We start from the raw sequence: 22,877 nt of genomic DNA on the forward strand, positions 1-22,877 counted from the left end.
AGAAGAGAAAAGAAACGGTCGAGCCGATTCGCTCTTTTTATTCGTTTGTTAAGGGGATTACCAACCCTGTAATACATACGTTGCGCTACACGCGAGTACAGTAAAGTTAGTGAATATTTATGCGGTGGGTCGTAATTTTCGTACAAACGTGCATATCGATTCGTCGAAACGAAATTCATTTGCGTGAGTCTCGAATCGAATTCGCTTCGAATCGGAGGTACCACGCGAGCGTCGAGATTGTTTAGCGATGATCTCGGCGACGCGTCGATGAATGGAGGGAAATGGACCTACTCGACGCGTCGTTCACGAAAGTAGTAATTGAAAAAACAAAAAAAAAGAAAATCGTTCCAAGTCGATATACGAAAGCGGTCTCGAGTGCAATTCGAGTAGTTAATGAACGGTCGTTTCGTTCTAGGACGAAAATCGGAGGACGAGGACGAGGATGAGGAGGACGGAGGGTCATGGAGGCTAGCGGCAGTCAATCGGTTGCCGATCGTAAAGAACATACGGTAGGCTTTGACGTTGCCGATGAGTTGCAAAGCGTGTGTAAAGTAAAGAGAGGAGAAGAAGCGGAGATGGGAAAAGAAGAGTAGAGAGGAAGACGTAGAGAAAAGAGAGAAGTTGCGAGAAGGAAGGTAAGCTAGGAGGGATTGCGGGAGGGAGATTGCTGGAGAAAGAGCGGAGTATGGCGGCAGAGGCGACGGATGGCGGGTGGAGGAGCGAGGGAGAGCCTCTCTCGGGAAGGAGGGAGGATCGTGTGGCTTGGGGGGGGTGTATGACTCGGGGTAGCGGGGCATAAAGGGGCGGCGGAGGAGGTGAAGCAGAGGGCGAAGAGGGCGAGGAATTGCAGGAGGCGGTGGAGGTGGAGGTGTGGAGAAGGTGGATGTGGAGGAGGAGGAGGAGGAGGAGGAGGAGGAGGAGGAGGAGGAGGAGGAGGAGGAGGAGGAGGAGGAGGAGGAGGAGGAGGAGGAGGAGGAGGAGGAGAAGGAGGAGGAGGAGGAGGAGGAGGAGAAGGAGGAGGAGGAGGAGGGAGCTAGTTGTTGGCGGCGGGTGCAGGCGGGAGTAAGTAGGTATATGTCGGCCCCTACACGCGAATACGTAAGATACTACAGGAGAGAAGAGACGGAGAAAGAGACGTCGAACGTACGCGAGGAGGAGGGAGACGGAGCGAGACCAAAGGATAGAGAGAGAGAAGAATAAAGAAGAAGACGAAGAGGAGGAGGCCTACGCCTCGACATATATGCGGTGAGAACGCGCGCCTCCTGACTCAGTGCTTGACAAGCCAGCAAGCTCTTAGGATCCACCGGGTTTCACCGGCACGGCACGCTTCACCAGCTGTCTGCCACTGCCACGCGAGTACGCTCCTTTCTTCTCTTCTGCGCTGTCTTCTCCTTCCTCGCGGACCATTGGCACCGTGTCTCTTTTCCTTCCGGGGCCCCATTTGTTCTTCGTTTGCCGTCTCTCGTCAATTTAGCGACCTTCGAGGTTCCGCCGATCGAGCCTGGGTACCCCGGAGAACCCGGTCATCCGGAAGTAATTGTTAGGACTCGAACTAGGAAGAAGGATCGGAGGAAGATATAGACGTATATCGCGTTTGCGAAAGGACACCCCGAGTCTCGAGTACGAAGAAAGGGAGGGTAACGGAGAACGGATCGACTCGATACCATCTCACCGGTGCCATGATACGCTGCCAGGATACGTTTAGGGAGACGCACGGTGCACCGGTAAACAGTGTATCACGAGCGCGCGCGTGTCGAGATTAAAGTTCGCGCTGGAATCGGAGGTCACGAGGGTTCACCGGACCGTTTCGTTTTGAGGAGGACACTGGAAAAAAAAGATCTAGAGATAGTCTTGAGAGGCGGCGAGCGAGCGAGCATCGCCCCCTAAGTGCAATGTGATCTTCGGGTTGTCCTTCTGTGTTTCTAGTGGAGTGACTATGGTAAATGATTTTTGATGGTGAGCAGGACCGAAAAGTGGACCCACTCTCGTATCGAGCACTCGTTCCCATCGTTACCACGCACAGTAAACGTCGGGCCTTTTCTCGGATCTTTTCCCGTTTCCGTCGAATTTGTTTCGTAGCTCGAAGAAGTTGGTGAACACGGGAGTCAGCAAGGAAGGAAGCGAAACTGGATCGCGTAGATCGCGATCGTGATCGAGGCTGGTCGCCTACTCCGGGTGATGTACCGGCTCCTGGACACGGTGACGAGCTGCGCGTTCTCTGCAGAAGGAAGTTCCTCGGCAGGGGTACCTTAGGATTTCGGAAAATCAAAAAGTCGGTATCGCGGGATAAGCGGCGTAAAAAGAAGCGAATAGCGGAAGAGGAGGAGCTGGAGGAGGAGAAGGTGGAGGAGGAGGAGGAGGTGGCGGAGGAGGAGGAGGAAGAAGAAGAAGAAGAAGAAGAGGAAGCGAAGGCAACCGAAGCGACGAAGGAGTCCCTAATCTACGCGAGATAAAACGTAAGATAGGAGCAGCGGGCCGAGAGCAGATATCTCAGTCAAGGAAGGAACGGAGCAAGAATCGGCAAGGTGTAACCATGAAGTCGAGCATCTGATCGTTCCCTTTGCGAGGAAGGCCGATCGTAACTGATCTGACTAAGGGTGACCTTGAGCAAGATGGTCAGGAGGGCGCTGCTACTGCTCTCGCTGGTCCTCCTCGGTGCCTTCGACGCTCCTGGCATCGAGAGAGCCCATGTCAGATATCTGGCGATGGCTGGTAACACCTGTAACGCTTGCAGGATGCACGAGGAGATCAGAGCGCTCAGCCTCGAAGCCATCAAGGAACAGATTCTGAACAAGCTGGGCTTGAAGCAAGCGCCGAACATGACGGGTAGGGCTCTGCCGAGAATCCCGCCGATCTCCAAGCTGATGGACATGTACGGGATGCAGGCCGATCAACCGCAACCTCTGGAACCTGGTATTACGCACCACGAGGAGATCGACGAGTATTCTGCTAAAACGGAGAGCGTCTTCGCCCTGGCTCAACCACGTAAGTCTCCAATTGCTTTTCTTCCTTTCAGGGGATTATTGCCGTATTTTACGAATAAAAACTCTTATCGTAGCGCACGGCGCAACCTGGAGATCGAACGTCCTACGTGCAATCTTAATTACACGGAAATACTCTTTTTCGTTGCAGAAACGAACAATCGTATCGCGAATGGTGACTTTTTCCGCGGTATCGTGATTCGATCGTTACCTCGTAACAGCAAAGTTGCGCAAAAAGGCAAAAAGAGTAATGATGTTTCTAGATTGTAAGTATATTTAGAGATAACAACCATGATACGGCAAATCGTCGTGCGCGGCAGCTGCCGTGTTTTTCCTTGGCAGCATCAACCGAATTAACCTTACCAACCCGGCGATCTATCTGCGATGTCGTGTAACTGCAATTTGCAACATTGTAGTTTAAATTGAAACGCACTTGTCGAGCAAACACTTCCTAGATTAAGCGGGGAAAAAAAAATTTTTACATAACTTGCTCCCGGCTTCGTTTATTAACCGTACTTGGCTGATGGACGAAACTGCGTAACGCGATTGGGGTTTCTTTTTTCATTTAAATTTTTCCTCGTTTCGCGCGAGGAATAAATAGAGGAAGACAGGGCGCGTCCACGGCCGCGGCGCTGGTCGCGCGTCCATTTTAAATTTGCCCGATCGAACCCTTTCGTTGGGCAGAAAAATATTCCGGGCTTCCTCGCTCCTTCGTGCGAGGTTCTGAGCAACCGGCATCGATTTGAAATTCGATCTTGCCTTCAGGCTTCGAGGGCTGCTCGCGAGGCGATAATGGGCCTTATTGAATCTCCTTAGCTCCCCGCCCAAGCGAAAATGCTTTATATAATATTTCACCGGCTATTCGCAAAGCGGTCGCTCGCTTGCGGTTAATCGTTCCGTAATTTACGGCGATCGTTCTCTTAATTGATCCGCACTTTGAACACCCAGTTAATAATACACTTTCCATTTCGATTCCGTGGCGTGGAATGGTATAGTGAGAGGACGCCGGCCAATCGCGAGCCGAGCAAAGTTAACGCGAATCTTAAGGAGACGGAGACTAAGCTGCAGGATGGGTGGGAGGGCCGAAGCGAGTATATATGCAGCAGTTAACGTCCTTAAGGCAAGATTGTCTTCCAAGTTTTCGACGCGAGCCGTGTAATAGTGGCGTTGTCGATCCCGGTAACCTGTGTTTAACCCCTCTCGACGCCCAAAAGAAATCAAAGGCCTCTCTCGAAAAAGCCGAAGATCCGATCGACCGGCCAGAATCGCATGGAATATGACAGATTATTCTCTGCAACATTGTAAGGTGTCCCGCATCTTGTGATTATAGGCAGGCAGGGAGTTTCGAGCGAGTCGCCGCGCTTATGTATTATCGCGTAATTACGGTGCCATTATTCTCGGTGCAGCGTGTACCCCCGCGGCGATCTCTGATATTAAGCGACTGAATTTTTTATATCAACAATTGTCAGGAAATAATCGTGATCGGTTCCTTGAAGCCGATCTCCCGCATTGCCTCGCTTATCTCTTTTTTTTTACGCTGAACCTACCTCGACCGGTCAAACGACCGTTTTTTATATTTCTTTTACAATTTCTTACTTTTCTTATACTATACGCACTATGAATATTTCAATATTCGCTTTTCTTTTTATTCTTTGTTTTCTGAGAAAAGTATGTAGTCTAGCTTCTTTTTTGCACAAAAGAAAAATTTGGTATCGAATTTGAAAGGAGGACTCTTCAGTTCCACTTGAGGAGTTTGTTAGATAGTTAAAGACTGAAAATACGTTCGTGGAAAATGTGGAATAGAAAAATCTGTAATTTGAAACAAATGCAACGAATAAAATGTACATTATTTCTAAATAAAAGAAACTATATTTTATTCGCTTATTCAAATTGACTGTTATCTGCATTCTATATTATGAAACATATGTTTTTTTAAAAACCGGTTATGGTAGGAATTGGTCGATAGGTTTAGCGTTAAAGTATCGCCGCGCGCGGTAGTTGACTTTTAACGTGTCAACGTTGGTTATCGAAGTTCCGATAAATTGTTTACAAATTTATCCGCGGAGAAGACTTTTCCAACGGTCTGTACAATAACCGATACGGCTGGTCGAAAACGAAGGACGCGCAATTAAAGGCGTTTAATAACACGTATCTGAGAGCGATTCGAATCTCGCCGGATACGGTCGAAATTTTTTTACGAGGGAGAGATAATTACTGGCTAAATGTGTCTGAGTTTCGAAAATTACGTTTGTGTTCTTGTTATCGGCTAGATTAGCTGGCGGAACGATGTAAATAAAAATAAACAACCGATAGCAAGGCCGGAGTTCTGTTATCGTGACGAGGCCGGTCGCATAGTAAATCCGCGAGAAGCGCGACTCTGCTCGTAAGGAAGGTAGGAAGAATCTGCAAACCGACGAACAAGGGGAAATGGAGATAATATCAAGTGAACAGGACGATGGCGAACGAGTATCAAATTCGTAGAGGGTTATCGCCTCGGGCGACCTATATCGCTCTTCGGACGCCTCAAACCCGTTGCAGGACGATCTTTGGTATTCGCTCGCGCGAATTTTGTTCCCTCTCATTTCTCTCCCATCTCTTCCACGCCTATCTTTTCTATACTCGGCTGTTTTCTCCATATTCGTACGTTCCTTGCCGATTCTTGGTCTCTCTATCTCTCTCTTTTCCCTTTTTTCTTCTTTCTTTCTCTCTCTCTCTCTCTCTCTCTCTCGCTGTGGCTTCGAGTCTCCCCTATCTTTCGGTTCGCGTCTTTTTTTCTCGTTCTTTCGTTGCCTCTCGCGAACATCGACATTCCTCTTCTGTTCACCCAATTTTCGTTTTTTATACTATGCCGTCGGCCCTCGATCTTTTCCACTCTTTCGCCCTCTTTTCGCTTGTCAGTTTTTACCTCGACGCCTCCTTTTTTCCCCGCGCCCCGTTTTCTTTCGAGCCCCCGGTGTCGTCTCTTTTCTCGAATTCCTCTCGTCCTTTCTCCGTATTTTTCCCTCCTCCCCTATCTCGATCTCTCCTTCGTTGAAACGACCGTCGATTTTTTGTCCGTCGTCCTCGAGAGATCGATCGATCTTTGCCTCTCGTTCGCCGGTCGATCGCCTCGTTCACGACGTATGCGCGTCGGTGCACGAGCTTCTGCTTATATCGCTGAATTGTATAAAATCGAGAACTACGAAACGGAACGCGTTCGCCCGTTGTTCCCCGTCGATTCTCGGCTTTCGATTATCCTCGAACAATTATTCGCGAGGGACAACCGGTCGATTTACCCGTCTTTTAAACGTTCCCCCGCGTATCGATGTACCCTACCAACCACTACGACCAAACGAGTGCGCTAATTGCATCGTGATCGCGCAGGATAAATTGCAACCGGAATTCGATCAAACTTCGTCAGTTCCAGTGCAAGAATATGTCAGCGTTTGCTGACGAAGGCTCTAAATCCACGATGTATGGCACATTTCGTTTTTCCCAGCGACCGTTGCTTTCGACTATGCTGGCTTTGAAACTTGCAACGCTCGAATTTTAAGACCGTTCCCAAGGCCACGGTTTCGGGTACTAATCCCCGCGCGAGAAACGGTTATTTTCGAATCGTTTGCACCTCGGTTGTACCTGGAATCACGCGACACTCCGTGGTATATACACGAATTTCCAAGTACGCACGAACGACGAACCGGCCTCGATTCGCTACGAAGGTCACGGCCGGTGCACAGCCTAGGTCAGGCCCATCGCACATTATCGCGTTAAAGCTGTCTCTGGAGATGACAGGCCGCTGTTAGAACTCTCATATTTTTGGACGGGACCGAGATTGGACGTTTCGGCGTCATTTATTCATGACCGTCGTGACTCGCGCTATAATTCGATCTGCGAATCGTATCGTGGGCGGGCCCACGTCGTATTGTTCCATGTCCCATGACAAAATAACTGTCACTTCTTCGGCTAGTTGTTCGAAACTGTTGTTTGGTCGCCTAATCGTTCTGTTTTTCGCTTCGTTCGGTGAACGACGCTCGGGAATTTTAACGCTTCTCCGTGTCGAATACGCGTGAAACCGCTGCTCGTCGCGTCGACGTCAAAACTGCTTGGAATTTCGAAACCTTGTTCGTTCGTTTAGATTTTATGTATCGTGCAGGGAGCGTTTCAGCCAGAATGATCGATCGTCAAACGCATTCCCGCTTTCACGTATTTTCGGCTATAATTTCATCTACATCAAAGTGTCCATTATCCGTGCTGATAGGGAGTCATGACAGTCCACATGAGAGAATGTATTCCTGTCACTGATCATTCTATATTTCAGGAAGAAGAGCACAGATATCAATGACCGAAATGAAAGTGATACGTGCAAAAAATATGTATAAGTCCTCGGAAGATCCTTGATGAAGATATTTCTGAATTATACCTTCTTTTCGACGCTATTAGGTCGTCGCATATATTCTCAAATTGACGATAGTATTTGTAATTTAGTAGAAAACAAACGAAATTTGTCTGCTCAGAGGATTTCAGAAACTTTAAACATGAATTCATAGAAATTTGAAACAAATAGGTATTGTATCAAAGGTCGAGCTTGTGTTATCTTTGTTAGCATATAATAAAATCAAACCTTCCCACTTAACACTAGAACTACCGACAATTATAGTGTATTTATTTGTATCAAAGAAATTAAAACGATACATATGTGAAAAAATATACGATGCAATGGAAATAAGTGTTTACAGTAAATTAAAAAATTACTAATAATTATTTAATAACTGGAAATAAGAAATGGAGAAATCTTGAGGCTTATTAGTGGGTAAACAATTTAAAAATGTTTACGTTTTAAGCAATAGCGTTGATAATTTAATAAAAAATTAAAGAAGTTTTGTAGCGACGATATAATGGTTTTGTCAAAGAAAGGGAAGTTTACTGTTTTCCATTAAATTCGATAACTCGTATGAAATATTGCTTTAAGTTGTGATACAAAACTTGCCACGAACATATAGGACGACCTAATCTATTTAGGTTGTTGAAAAAGGGTTGAGGACAGATAGTACTCGCCGAATGGAAGGAAAAAGTTTTAGCGAATATGGGTTAAAAAATTAATATTTTTGGAATAATTTTCTATTTTGAGCAACTCAATCGACTCAATGTTTAAAATAATTACATTTAATAGTATGGTGTACTTTTCACCGCGTAAATTATGTAGGCGAGACATCAAAGAATGCTTGTCGAGTTATGCGAACAAATTCAGAGATATGACAATGTGAAACGTGAGTGGAAATGAGAGGAGTGAAAGGAGGAAAATAATAAAGTAAATCCGTTGATTCTGCTATACGTAGATGTTGTTTATAATTTCGAGAATATTAAATTTTTAATCCATTTTTGTCAAGAAAATTCTTGTAATTAGAATTGGTTCATATTGAAAAAGTGTTATTCCGCGAATTGGAGTAGTCTTCCACGAGAATACGATCTGTTCGAATAATAAACCGTTTGGATATCGGAGGTCCAGCCGTAGTTTTATTTCTTCTTCGAGGCAGACTAATGTACCTGCCCTGGTGAAATTAATAAATCTGTAATGGATATACAAGCCGTTGAATAATGACAGTACAGATAGTGGCACTGCGGTCAGCATACTCGCAGACAGGCGCCGTGCCATCAGTGATTCTCATTTTCTACGACACATGTTTTTCTCTCTTTCGAATTTTTTTTTCTCCGCATTTTTGGTAGTATCCAACAAAAATTTATTAGTTCAAAGAACGTGCACCAGACGGAACGCAAGAGGTCGCTTGAATCGAAGAATGATCTCCGTTAAAAAAAAAAAAGATTTTGCTACACACGACGCGGATAGAAACGAACGTCCATTTCGATTCGTAATAAAGTTTGTAATAGGCTGTATTTCGAAGGGATAAGCGGTTGGTAGTTGTAAAAAAGAACGAACGCGATAGTGGAAAATATTTTGTCGATGATCTAGTTCAATCGTCCTGTCGATAGATCCGTGTGTGTAGTATCTGATTGATCTGGTCAGTAGCGCCGATCCAGAAAACCAGTTTGTCGTGTTCCTGGCTCTCTCGGAGATATTAGCAGTCGCAAATATCGGTGCTGCGTTGCAACGCGAATGCATTTAAGGACTACTAAAGTTACATAACAATTCGATGGGTATTATCGCTCGTTGGACGTGTACCTACAATATTAGATCGATCGTATCACGTTACCGCTACCTTCGCGTAGATTCTCATCTGATTTGGCGCCTGGAATATATTATTCCGCCGTTCGGCGACATTGTCGAATCCGCACGAGGAAGTCGAGGAGCATTTATCCGTACGATCGTGAAAAATACGACGGAAAATAATCGCGACACGCCTCCCCGCGGTGACACGTTTCGATGAAAATATTTCGATCGCGTTGCATCGTCGCGAATCGTCGTGCGACTCTCGTTCAATAAGAATGTTCTTTGATCTCGGTACGAGTCAGGAATGAAAATTCGTTCGCGGAGCCGTTCGCGTTATCGCTGATAATTGTCTTAAACTCGTTTATTTCGAACCGCGTACAAACACATGGACGGGCGGGAGAACGATGGGGTGCAAGAAGAGGCGTTTCTACGTGTTTTTCCATCCCTTTTTCTACCCCGTTTTAAAAGGGGCGCGCTGCTCGCGAACGCACGCGATGCCATAGACGCGGGGTACGCGCGTATGCTAGACCCTTTTTGACGGAGAAAACAAAGAAAGGGAGGGATAAAGAGAGAGACGCGTGACCCAAATGCGAATTTTATCGAGTTACGCTGTTATACTGTCGAAGTGCAGTAGCAATTGCAGGGCGGGCTTCGTCACGCGATGCAAATTGCTCGAGGGCGGCAGTTTTTACGTCCGGTGTGCCGTGAACCGCAGCCCAAAGGGACTGGACTGACTGGTCCCTTTCAGCCGGGACTTTACGCGGAAAGCACGCTTTCGCTGAACGAGTACCGGAAATACGATAAGTGCTTGTAGATATACCCGCTGCGCCCCGGTTATCGGCCGGATTTTCTTCCACCGTCGGCGAATTAAACTTATCATCGATTGTACGCCCGATTATTCCGTTTCGCGATCGTTAACGTCCGCTTGTAGATCGCTCGAGAACCAATTTCGCTAACTGCTTTACTGGCCACACGTAACCAACGTGTTCCAGCTTTCGTGCGAAACGAGCCGTTCGCCAATGAATGCACACGCGTAATCGTTCGTTACGTAGACAGCAGTGGGATCAAGTTCAATACATACATTGATCGATTCCGGTACACGAGCTTCGTCTTAAGTATACAAGTCAGCGAGGATCGTCGCAAAAATCTCAAATTACCTTACGATATCCAGGTATTGCATTCGCCTCCTTACTTTTTACGTGGATTGTCCAATTCGTTTTACGATCACGAATATTCGCTATCTCGTTTAGGTTTAAGGATCGCAGAGAAACAGCGATCGACGTTCGATATCTTGTTTGTATTGAGATTTAAACACCTTCGATCCGTCAGGTTTCGACACTCGCGATACGATTCTCAGCGACCGAGGGGGGGAATTTCGAAACGACCATCGTTTTCCACGAATATTCATCGCGAGAGAAAAACTGATATTCGAAAAGAGTTTTTCGTGTCCTTTGTGTGAGAGATTCGCGATCGGTCGTTCACCTCGGCAGGTATTCGAGCTGAGGATTGTTGGCGCAATTAAGTATTCCCAAGTCGAAGTCAGAGGGTACATTATCGAGCGAGTTTCGACTGAACGAGAGACGGGACAGGGTGGGATGAGCCGAGACGGAGATACGGGAGTGCATTACAACATTAATTTCGGGGTTCAACGCTCTTCGTGGGTAGGTGTAGGTACAGCTAGGCTCACGCAAAGTTCCTACCTTCCTTGTCTCCTCGCGATCGTACTCGATGGATAGACAAGTCTACCTTGCTTTCGTTCCTTCGAATCTCTCGCCTGACCCTTCTCGGTTCATCGATCACTGCGAATTCCTCGCTTTCCGCTTCTTATCTTCGGCGCGTTTAAAATTATTTTTTCTCTTCGCGAGCTTGTTACAGAACGCTTTGAAAATTCTTATCGCTCGAATTCCACGGCGATATCTTTTCCTCCGATAGCCTGGCAGACGTTTCTCGTCGCCGGAAACCCGGTATTTCGCGCCAAGGTACAACCGTGTTTTGAAATTTCGAGACTCGTACCCGCGTATCCGATCTGTACGATAGGTATACCTGCGCGTATCGTGTCTCGGTGATTTCGGTGTTAAATTTCGACGAGTTAGTCGGACACGCGTTTAGCCGTGCCGTGTCATGTGCCGTTGGTAGACGATTTGTCGCGCGATATTTTTAAACGTCGTCGCCCTTAGAGCGGCGGCGGCTGCGGCGAAGAGTGAAAGAACCGGATGATAGCGGCGAAAAGTGCAATCGAGGATACGGTGGACGGGACGGGGGGACAGGAGGGTCGTTCCGTATCAATTATTTCTTCATTTATTTATAGGCAGGGCCACGACACCGCGGTATCACCGTTGTTTTCCATCATTTCCACTCGCTGAGACCACCCGTCTTCGTTTTCCCTCGTATTCCTCGATCCGCTCGAGGTACATGCGAGTTTTCATTCCGCCCTTTTAATTTCGAATAAATCGTTCGAGCGGGATGATCGAGTCCACTCTTTCGCGAGACACGTTTGTCACAAAACATTTTTTTGGACGATGGGTTTTCGATTCGAGCACGTATCCTCGAGTATTCTGCTTTTACCTTTAAATTTTACCTCGCCCTCCGCGCGTACCTAACGCACCGATCGAGTAAAATAGCTAGTAATATTCTGACCGTGGATCGGTGTAATTTTTCAAACGCGAGTCGCGCCGCGGCGGTCGAAAAATCATATGACGAGAAACTAGAAAACGTTTCTGCAGTATGGTCGAGCAATGCGAGTGACCTCCGTTCGCTAAAACTATATTTATCTCTACGCGGCGAAGCACGATGTACTTGTTGGTGTGCTTTAGCTTTATTGTCTCTCTCTCCTGTCCTCCGACAGGAGGCCTTTTTTTTCCTCTCTTTTTCGTTCGCGGCCAGCCTCTTTCTTCCTCTGTCGCGCTCGCTCTACGCATTTATTTGTGTCTGCTCTCGTCACCGGATTTAAAATCCGCGCGTTGCACCGCCACGTGTTTCGAGCCGGCTAAGTCCGCTTCGGAGGCGCGTCAGAGGACGGAATTCTGGGAACAAAGATGCACCCGGGAGACAACAGGATCCGTGAATCACTCTGGCTGCGTTTCGACTGTTGCTTCTCGCTGGATAATAACTGTTATTGAGATCGTTTGCGATGACGCGTCGTTTATCATCGAGGATCCTTCTCCTCCTAAACGAAACCAGACGTTCTTCGTTTTCTTCTTTCCTTTTCGAATCCAGATGCGGTGGTTTTCCTGGTCCCGGTGTTAAATACGGATTCAAAGATCTCGCGCCAGACGGTCGGTAGCCGTGTCTGGACGAAAATAAAGTTGCCATTTTTCTGTCTCGCCGTTCTTTCTATCCGTGCTTTTCGACGCGCCTCTAACTCACCTCGTGTTTTCACCCGCGAATACAGAGAACTGTCTGTAAATTGACGGGAAGAGACTGAACGTCCCATTAGGCAATCAGCCATACAATTAAACCCTTTCATCAATTTTATTGAGAGTAGTCTAGATTAATTCTTTCGCCCCTTTTTTGTGATTTTTTTTAATGGTAGGTAGGCTACTTTTAATTGAGATTTTGAGGATATATTTATCTTATAAGCTTGTACAGTATTGTTTTCATAAAAAAATATTAAATATTGCGGGTGTTATAACTTTTTGTTTAAAAAAACGCATTTAAAATGCATTTGTAGATATAATTATTCATCTTATAAGCTTGTGCAGTATTTTTTTCATAAAAAAATATTAAAAACTGCGGGTGTTATAACTTTTTGTTTAAAAAAACGCATTTAAAATGCATTTGTAGATATAATTATTCATCTTATAAGCTTGTGCAGTATTTTTTTCATACAAAAATATTAAAAATTGTGGGAGTTATAACTTCTTGTTTAATAATTCTGAAAAAGTTGCTCCACTGGCTTTCATGATTCCTGCCGATACGCTAATCTGAAACAGAGGGGGTTAAAGTATCTTTATTAGAAAGGATGTAGTTATAGCAGAAACCAGGGAGAAGTCAAAATTCTCATAAATAAAGGAATGGCGGCACTTCAAGTTTCGAATTTCTATTTTTCAACCTTTCTATTGTCTTTAGCATGTCAAAAAAAATAGTGAAACTCAATATTTTTTAAAATCTCTAATTCCAGCGATAATAGCGTGTCTGCTGAATATTCTCTACAAATTTGAAGACGATCGGTCTTCAATCATTGAAATATCGTGGAAGTTAGTTTCAAAGAACGCATTTCAACAAAAAGTTATAACTCCCACAATTTTTAATATTTTTGTATGAAAAAAGTACTGTAGATACTTATACGGCGAATAAATATATCTGCAAAATCTCAGCACGAAACAGCCTACCTATTATTTAAAAAAAATTACAAAAAAGCCAGCTTGGAATGAAAGCCAGCTTAAATGCGTTTCTTTAAACAAAAAATTATAACTCCCACAATTTTTAATATTTTTTCATGAAAAAAATACTGTACCTATTTACAAGATCAATAAGTATATCCGCTAAAATTTCAACACAAATCAGCCTACCTGTCATTAAAAAAAAATCACAAATAAGGCCGAAAAGTGACAGTCTAGACAGCAATACCCCGTTAATGAAATAATTATAAATCTACGACTGCTTATCCCTGGGTTCCTACAAACGTTTTTATCGGCACCGTTTGCTTTATCGTTCGCGTTCCTACGACTCCGCGTTTCACGTTTCGCCGATACCGGGCGGGAGGAAGCAGTTTTCACGGCAAATTAGCTGAAGATCGTGAAAAGCCACGGCGAAGTCGAGCGAACAAGAAGGTAAAGCTCGCGGCGGTTAATTCGATTAAGTTTGTCTTCTTTAAATTGATTATCGACCGACAGCCACGCGAACGCGAACCGGCACATTCCGTAAATTGATTAACGCGAGTCTGACCTGACTGGAATTTTCGGGAAAACAAACGAAGAAAGACGGCCGCGACGCGATATCCCGGATAATTGACGCGATTAGCCGCGATAAATGGATTTAAACGAGTAAATTTGGGTAATTGTCCCCATGGTGGATCTTCGAACGTGAGAATCGAAGCAGAAATCGCAAGGATTCGGGACGTCGCGTCGGGTCGCGGGAGGAAAGGGGAGGGTAGCCTCCGATAAGTAATTATCTCGGGAAGTCGCCGGAAATAAGACGTGTACGTGATGCACAGGCAGCGTGACAGTGACAGTGATAACGATACCGACGTTTGAATTCGAACAAACGATATTCGCGCGCGACGCGGTGTAGCGTAATAATTAAACGAGCTTTCCCTCGCAGGATCGCGGGCAATTAGTCGACGGGAACGGGAACGCGAATGCGAACGCGAACGCGAACGCGAACGATGCTGCAGATGGTACGTGGCGCGTTCTATCGCCGGGCGTTCAGTGTGTAAATTGTCCTCATATTACGCGATCAATTACGGACACTGTCGTGTTCAGCGAAAATCTCGGTAGTCGAGACGAAAAAAGAGTCGCGCGACATTTGGTCTCTGGAAAAGGAACGCCCGTCGGTACCGACGAGTTCAAAGAAGTCGTTGAGTCCAGTCGAATACCGGGACGAGTCTGTTTAGAAGAGAGGACAAAGTCGCGATCTGGAGGTCAATCGATCGATCGATCCGCGCGCGCGGTGGCCGCTGATTGATCGTCGAAGGAAAAACGTAGTAGTCCGCGTAACGGTACGATTTGAGGTAGCTTTACCCTTCATGGAAGCGGTCTCAGCGAGCGATGGCCTGAATAGAGCCGGGGCTAACGTGCTTCGCTACGCGTATATAAATCTGCTTGGCTGTTTTTCCACCTCTCTCTCTTGTCTCTCTGTTCCCTTGCCGATCCCCGTGCCGATCGCGACGACGTAGGTCGGGTTGAACGGTGGTCGTGGTCGTGGTCGTCGGGGTAAATCTCGGACGCACGTGCGCCGAGCTGAACCAACGACGACTTCGCGGTTCTCTTGGGCAGCAAGAAACTCGACGGCTACTTCTCTCCGGTTGTTCTTGATTTATTGCCAATCGTGAAGCACGAAGATGCCGCCGCGGTATAGCAGATTGTAGGGATCTCTTGTCCGTCATCGATCCTCGATGCCACGAGATTTTTACCCATCGATTTCTCTCTTCTCCTACTTGTCGTCGAATCGTTCGAACCCGGGTTCGATGGCTGCCCGTGTTAGCATGTCGGATTCAACGAATCCCGTCTGTCTCGGTTACAGATCAGAGGCTGAGGCACTCGAAGGGCAGCCTCGACGTTCTCTACTTCAAATTCTCCGACAAGGTGGTTCAGCATCGCGTGACCAGGGCGGAGCTGTCCTTGTGGATATGGGGTACCGGCCAGGATGCCGGTGAACTGGACGAACCGGGGGACGCGGAGAGCTCCGAGAGTCACGAAGACGGTCCAGTGACGATCACGTTGCAAAGGATCCTTCGCGGTGTCACCGAGACCGGCGGTCCGTTGCTGGGTCCGGCGTTGACCACCAAACACCCTCGACCTATCGGTCGACGGGGTAACTGGGTGACGATCGAGCTGAGAAGAATGGTGGCCGAATGGTTTAAGCACCCGAGGGACAATTTGGGAGTAGCCTTGAAGATATCCGGCCCCGGTGGAAATCATCGTAGGAATTCTAAATTAGTCGAGACCAATCCTGGGGCGGAATACGCGCCGTACCTCGAGGTGCAGACGCAAGAGCTCGACTCCAGAAGGGGGGCGAGGATCAAAAGAAACGTAGGACTTAATTGCGACGAAGCCAGCCAGGAGACCAGGTGCTGTCGATATAAACTCACCGTGGACTTCGAGAAATTTGGCTGGGACTGGATAATCGCGCCCAAAAAGTAAGTATCTCTCTGACGTTAGTCACGCATGCCTAATCTTCCCATGTAATGTAAATATTTACGAGGTATTCTGGCGTCAAATGCTTTTTTTCAAACTATCTTGGGGAATTTTTATTTATACATAAAATATACATTATTTTGGGGAAAGGTTTATTTATACAATTTTTTGGGAGAAGGAAAGTTAAAATTGCTGGCACTGCATACTCTTAAACATAGTAAAATAAACTTTTGTTTACCTTGAAAATAATTAAGGTATTTAAGTGTGAAGTGTATTTTTTTATACTTTCTTGAGGAATTTTGTACGAATAAACTAATAACACCTTTTATAGTCAAATTTATAAGGTTTGTTTATACATGTTTGAGTGACATTTTAAAATTTGTTGGGTGAAGAAAAGTTAAAATTGCTGGCACTGCATATTCCAAACATAGTCAAACATAGTTGCTTTTAAAAAAGATCGTCTCACGATGTTCACAATTCTGGCCATCCTGTTTGTTTGAAATGAAAAATGTGAAAGATTCTTTATTAGCATGAATTGGACTATATCAGGTATTAGAATAAAGGAAAAGTTGATATGTAAAAGAATGGCAACACTTTAAAGTTTGGTTATCGATTTTGTCATGTTTTTCTTTTAATTCCGGAGGCCTATAGGAAGATAAAACAAAAATTTTGGATTTATTGTAGTGTGAACTATAGTCACATGTGTATTAAATGTGCACCTAAAATTTTACGTCAATTGGTCAAGTAGATTTTAAGATATCATGGACTCTGTTCTGGTAAACGTAGTTTCGTGAAAAACGCTTTTAAAGTTTTGTATCCCCATGATATTGACCATTGTGTCCTTTAAACAATCATAACCTCGTTAATTTTAGGAATTCAGTCATAAGGTTTTGCAGATATATTTTTCAAATGATATTTTTAAGAAAATATAAAAAAAGAAATCGTTTTTTCCAAAAGGTCACATTAAAATACCCCGTTAACGAAATCTTGCTTCCACGTAGGCACAAGTAACTGTTGCGTGTGCTTTGAAAGTGGAACCATTTTTATAGTATTTTTTACACTGATTTGAATTATGTAAAAATTTATTTCCCAATTTCTAATCTCCGTTTTTGAGTAACAAACAAATTTTTTTGTGAACGAATTATCAAATCGAAATATTTATACACATTTCTATTAAATATCACGTAGACGAATCACAGTAAAACTTTCAGTTTAAAAATTTAATTTTTGTTTAAGTTATTTTAATTTAATAGTTAATTAACTGCACTACAACTGTATATGTATATCGACACATTATCGTAAATTGAAGTGCTCATTTGTTAATTTTAAACTACAGAAAAACTGGTCGTAGAACTTTTTATACTTTTTCCGCTGAACTTGTTCTTCAAAACAATTGACCTAATCCATACACCTTGTCACTCAACTATATTCCTAAGGAAATTTGGTCACATTAGAGGAGGGATGTGCAACTCTTAATTCTCTTTTAACAGAGTTTCTAGATACTTTCAATAATTTTTTTTTTTCTTAATTTTCAAGTATATTTGCAATCTGTTATAAAAATAACTATAAACAAAATTTTGTGGCTATTTAAATTTAACAAGCAGATATTTCGTCTATTGTCTGACATTTTCTTCAGCTTTCTTATGACTAATATAATTACTATAAAGATCTTATCACATTTTGCTTTTGAGATCAACTTATTTTCTACTTGTTTATTATTGCATAACGTTTATTTTAAACGTTATTAAATAAAGTAAAGAGCCCGAATTTCGTCCCTGTGTCTAATTCCATTCCCCACTTTATTTGTCATGTTAAGTACAATATCTTGGTTACAATCGTGTAAGCTTATGCTAAATATGGTTCTAATAAGTTGGTAAAATTAGACATTTGTTAATCTCAATATAATTTATGATAGATATTTTATACGCAGTGCACTCTAGTGACTATTTGTATTTAAAATCAAATTCCAATATTTAAAATAAGCAATTCTATCATGTGTTTTTGCCTAGATATAGTTTATTATCGTTGTTTTCATATTCCAAAGTTGCAATTTCGCTCTACTATTATTAAATTAGAATCAATAATTAATTAGTAATAATAAACGTGTCACTTTGAATGAATAAAACATATGTGTTCCAATACTTATGACCATTGAGTACTCCTATATCGACGACTCAATCAAAGTGGAATAAAATACTAAAACAATTAATCAATTTTTTAAGGGGGTTGTTGTAAAAAGGGAGGTTTTAATCTTTGAATTTATGGTAGTTTTAGTTGCTTAAGAACACTATTGTAAGACTCCTTTTCTCGAAGTTAGAATAATCCGAATATTAACAACGTTTCAGTCAACTGTCATAATATTAGATCATCCTATATATTCGTACCGTGTTTTATACTACAACTTAAAGCAATATTATAAACATATAATGGAATTTTATGAAAAATAGTAAACCTCTTCTCATTCAACAACTCCCTTTCCTTTGGTAAAGCTATTATACCATCGCTACAAAGTTTTTTTTATTTTTTATTGAGATATAATTCGATGCTTTTCATTAAAACGTTAACATTTTCAAATTGTTTACCCTCTAATATGCGTCGAGATTGTTGTATTTTATTTCTTATTAGGTTCAGTTTTATTATATCCTAACATAAATATTTATGCAATCAAGAAAATTTCGTTCTGTAAGATAGTCTGGACAATATTTATTTTTTTCAAATTTCTATGATTCGTTGATGTTAGTATGTTCAAAGTTTCCGAAATCTCCTAAGCTGACAAATTTTGTTTCTTTCTTATTAAATTACAAATATTATCCACGCCAATTTCAGAATATCCAACTGCACGAACTTATGGGACAACGTAATACTTATGACCGGTAGTGTACGCGCAACGATCGCGATGATTCGAGTGCTATTTTATAGTCGGTACGCTTGATGTGTGTTTAAGTTAACAAACATGTGGTTAATTAGGAACGAATCGAGGTAGAACTGTGATAATTTGGTATCTGCCCAAAAAATCATTGTCTACTTAAGTAAATCTGTTATTGCATGGCCGATGTCTAACTCGAGTTCCTGTCGATGCTGGATTATTAGAGTTCTACCGCTTATTTAGGTCTGGTAATGCGTAATAGACACGTTACGATTTTGTGTCTCAGGTACGACGCCAATTACTGTTCGGGCGACTGTCCAATGGCCTTTCTGCAGGCCTATCCGAACACCCACATCATCAGCCTGGCGGAACCGCCTAACAACACTGGTCCGTGTTGCGCCCCGAGGAAACTCTCCGAGATCACGATGCTATACTTTGACAACGAGTACCAGATCGTGTTCTCGCGGTTACCAGGGATGGTCGTCGAAAGATGTGGATGCTCATAGTCCACCTTCCGGCTCGACGGGGAGCAACGACGACGAGGAGGATGTCGAGGATGCCGTTCGACCAGTTTCACGATACGCGATAATCGTGTACGGTTAAATTTTTTTTTTGTACTCTTCGAAGGACTTTCGATTACGTTGATCGTTGATCTTCGTCTTCGTCGTCGTTCTATTCTCGACGATTCCTCATTCGATAGACTGAAAGTGCCTTGTTTGGGATGTGTTGGTGCCGCGATACTCCCTCTTGGAGACACGAAGGACGAACATTTTCGTCCGGATAACGAACGCAGCAGAAGGGACGGATCGGAAGTTCGACTAAGACGCTTTCCGACGAGTTAACACGACAGGCACCTCGATACTGGTCCATGGTTCATGGCAAGGCGGATAGTTCCTAGAGTCACGGTATTATTTTTAAGGTGTCGATGCGTTTGCACCTGATCTAAGAGAACGACCACGAAAGAATTATTTTTTATACGGGAGCTTGTTACATTTTTGAAAATCTCTCTGGTGATCATTTTTTGATAATCCGACTTTGTCGACGATAGAATTTGCACGCGGACGTGCAGAATCGAAAGCATTTTATTAACAGTTTGCCCCTTGCACATCGATGCCTTTCCAAAAGAGAGAGAGAGAGAGTGAGAGAGAGAGAGAGTGTGAGAGAGAGAGAGAGAGAGAGAGAGAAAGAGAAAGAGAGAGAGAGAGAGAGAGAGAAAAAGAAAAAATCTAAACGAGGATACAAAGAAAAAGCGATTCGTTTCCGGCAGAGTCGTCGCGTTGATCGGTGAAAACGTGTTGGCCAAAAGATCTCGGTGTACAGTGAAATCGTTGTTTTTCAATGTTCTCCATTTTTCGTTTCTTATACGATCTCGTTCATACCCCCACCCTTGTCTATCTCACTGTCTCTCTTTACATATACATACGTATACATACTTTCCTTTTCTTGTTTCTCCTTCTTTTTTTTAGCGAAGCATGTGAGTGCGTGTTCGAGAGTGCGTGTGAGGTTTGTGTAAATATGTCGTACCTAAGCTGCCGTTCTATGTCGCTTCTCCTACGAATCTTGACGAGTCTTTAATTCGAAGGATCCACGAGTACGTTACTTATACAATATAGGCGAACGTGTCTTGATTTTCTTTTTTTCTAACGCGATTATGTATATCTTTAGGTACGTTTGTAGATACGAGCTCTGTATCACCCGGCCAATCGCACTCGGAAACACGAATTAACGCTGTGTCCCGACACAGTCGATCGAATTAGTACGAATTTTGTGTCTGGCGAGAGAACAAATTTCCACACATGTATCGGTAGCTAGACCGTCGACGGAGCGCATCAGTGGCAATTATAATTTATATATGTATGTATATCGTGGCCAACTTTTGTCCTTCGTCGCTCACGATCGAAGAACACGATTTCCGGAAGGACGACGAAGTTCGACGACGTTGTTTTTCAACCACGTCTGTTTGTGATTCGGTAAATTATGGTAGTATCGTTGTGATATCTAGTTGCTTGGCCCTAAACTACGCCGACCGAGAGAGCGTCCCAGTATTCGGAAGATTTTTAGACTTTTTGTATCTTCGAGTACTCACGGAACCTCAGAACTTTTTCGTAACTCTTGTACGGATAGAAACGTTTTCCTGTGATTCTTTTTTTTTTTCGTCTAGAGTAAACGTAGACATTTTACAACGTTAGGATTAGTCGATCGAAAAACTCCTTTCATGTTTCTCCCTTCGCGAGCTTCGAATTTTCCAATCACTCGCACCCGCGGCTCAATTTCTGCGAGATATCGCCGCGAAACGTTCATCTGCACATCATTTTTCATTTTTTTTTCACGCGCGAGCACGGAAGGAGAGTAAAAATAAAGCATCCTTGCAGTTTGTATTTTTTTTTTTCATTTCGTTCGAAGCGACCTGTACGCCGTAAGATAGAGAAATCTTCTTAAAAAATTGGTGTTCTTCTCCTTCCCTATTTTTAAACCTCCCATCGCCCGCGTACCCTATTTTTCTACTCCCCTCCCCCCTCCTTCTATTCTTCATCGCTCCACCTATGTGACTGCTACTTTCTCTCCTCGCCTGATTCTCATTTCTTCGTTTGTTTGTCAGTGTACCTATAATTAAAAAGTAATGGAATTGTGTACTCCCAGTATCCAAACGAGGGCGGCGAATACTGCATACTTATATATATAATGTGTACTTCCTAGGTAGAGAGTATTCATAGAATATTTATTCGCTGAAATAAATGGTTTTTCGATGAAAGGTGTTTCGATTTATTTCTCTTTTTTCGACGATGGCGTTTTCTTTTCTTTCGTACGAGGCCGAACGGAAAAATGGTCACGCAGAAATTTTCGACTGTTTTTATTGACGCGGATGCTCGATGCACATTATTGAATCGTGCTTTGTTTTCTCCTATAATCACAACGAAATTCACGGTGACGACTTACCGCGATAAACTTTCGGGGCCACGGAACGATTATTGTTCCGCGATTTATTTTTGTTTGTCAGCTGAGTTACGATTGATACGCGAAAGTTTAACGAACGCGAGAAGAATATTTCGGAATATTTAAAGGTAAAAAGTAATACGATTCACGAAGAGTAAATTCTTTCGTTCCCGGGTAACGAAGAGACGCGTGAAACGAGCACGAGAAACCGTTCGTTCGCATTGCATATCCTCTATTTTCGTGAACAACAAATGCATACAGATACCAGTATTTTTAATTTTTATCACAGGTCAAAGTTAAATAAGCTCAAAGTAAAAATAAGTATCTTTTCGTACGTACGATTCTTATTCGTTTAAAAAAATTTCAATCAAATCGATTTCACTCGCGAATACGCTGTAACGCGAATTGTCCACAGCGACCCATCGACGATCGAAACTTCCTCGCGCGCGATGATAAAAATCGAACGGAATCTAGAAAGAATTTTGTACGGTTCGATTCGATGCAATGTTATCGCGGAGAACCGATTACAAATGAACTACTGTTTCGAATGTCGTCGATTGGTCGGTTCAATCGAGTTCCATGAAAATCCTATGTAGCTATCTTAATATAATGACACTCGTTACACGCACCATGGAATACGCGGTGTGCTTGTTTGCTACGTTTGACCAAGAACTATTGCCCCTCACATGCGTCTTGCGCATTTGTCAATTTATCTACAATGTACGGCTTCATTTTAACGAGTCATTAATCGGAGTGCAGGGCCCGATTAGAGCCATCCCGCCACTCTAGGGGATATACATAGCTGCTTCTTTCTCCCTCTTCCATGTTCCTCCGCCTCTGCAGCTCTATGCGTATTCGTGCGTACGCGATCACTTTGCTTCGTCATTTCCGCGTATAATCAGTCATTACGAACTTTGGGTCCAGTAAATCGATTCAATTTTTTCACAATATCATACGTAATAAATAAGTGACGCGTAATAATCCCATAAACAAGTTTAACCTTTTATTATAATCGATATAAACATTTCGAGCAAATGGTGTTTTGGGCCCATTTCGATATCATAAAAGTATTATACAAGTGTACTATCGAAACTTGCAATATCAGTGAATAAGAGCAAAACAAAGAAAAAATGTAAGTTCAATATGTCAAACAC

At 43.5% G+C, this 22,877-nt stretch overlaps 1 protein-coding gene across 1 annotated transcript; it reads left to right on the forward strand.

Annotated features, from left to right (window-relative positions):
* The first annotated feature begins 2,396 nt into the window (after positions 1-2,396).
* On the forward strand, positions 2,397-21,437 carry LOC122403137 (growth/differentiation factor 8). Its single transcript, XM_043406487.1, has 3 exons — positions 2,397-2,985; positions 15,310-15,925; positions 19,076-21,437. The coding sequence occupies exons 1-3, from the start codon at positions 2,613-2,615 to the stop codon at positions 19,293-19,295; spliced, it is 1,209 nt and encodes a 402-aa protein (XP_043262422.1). The 5' UTR covers positions 2,397-2,612; the 3' UTR covers positions 19,296-21,437.
* The last annotated feature ends 1,440 nt before the right edge of the window (positions 21,438-22,877 follow it).

This window comes from Colletes gigas, unplaced genomic scaffold (assembly GCF_013123115.1).
Source record: "Colletes gigas isolate AHSC1104 unplaced genomic scaffold, ASM1312311v1 Colletes_gigas_Sc00044, whole genome shotgun sequence".
Lineage (NCBI taxonomy): Eukaryota > Metazoa > Arthropoda > Insecta > Hymenoptera > Colletidae > Colletes > Colletes gigas.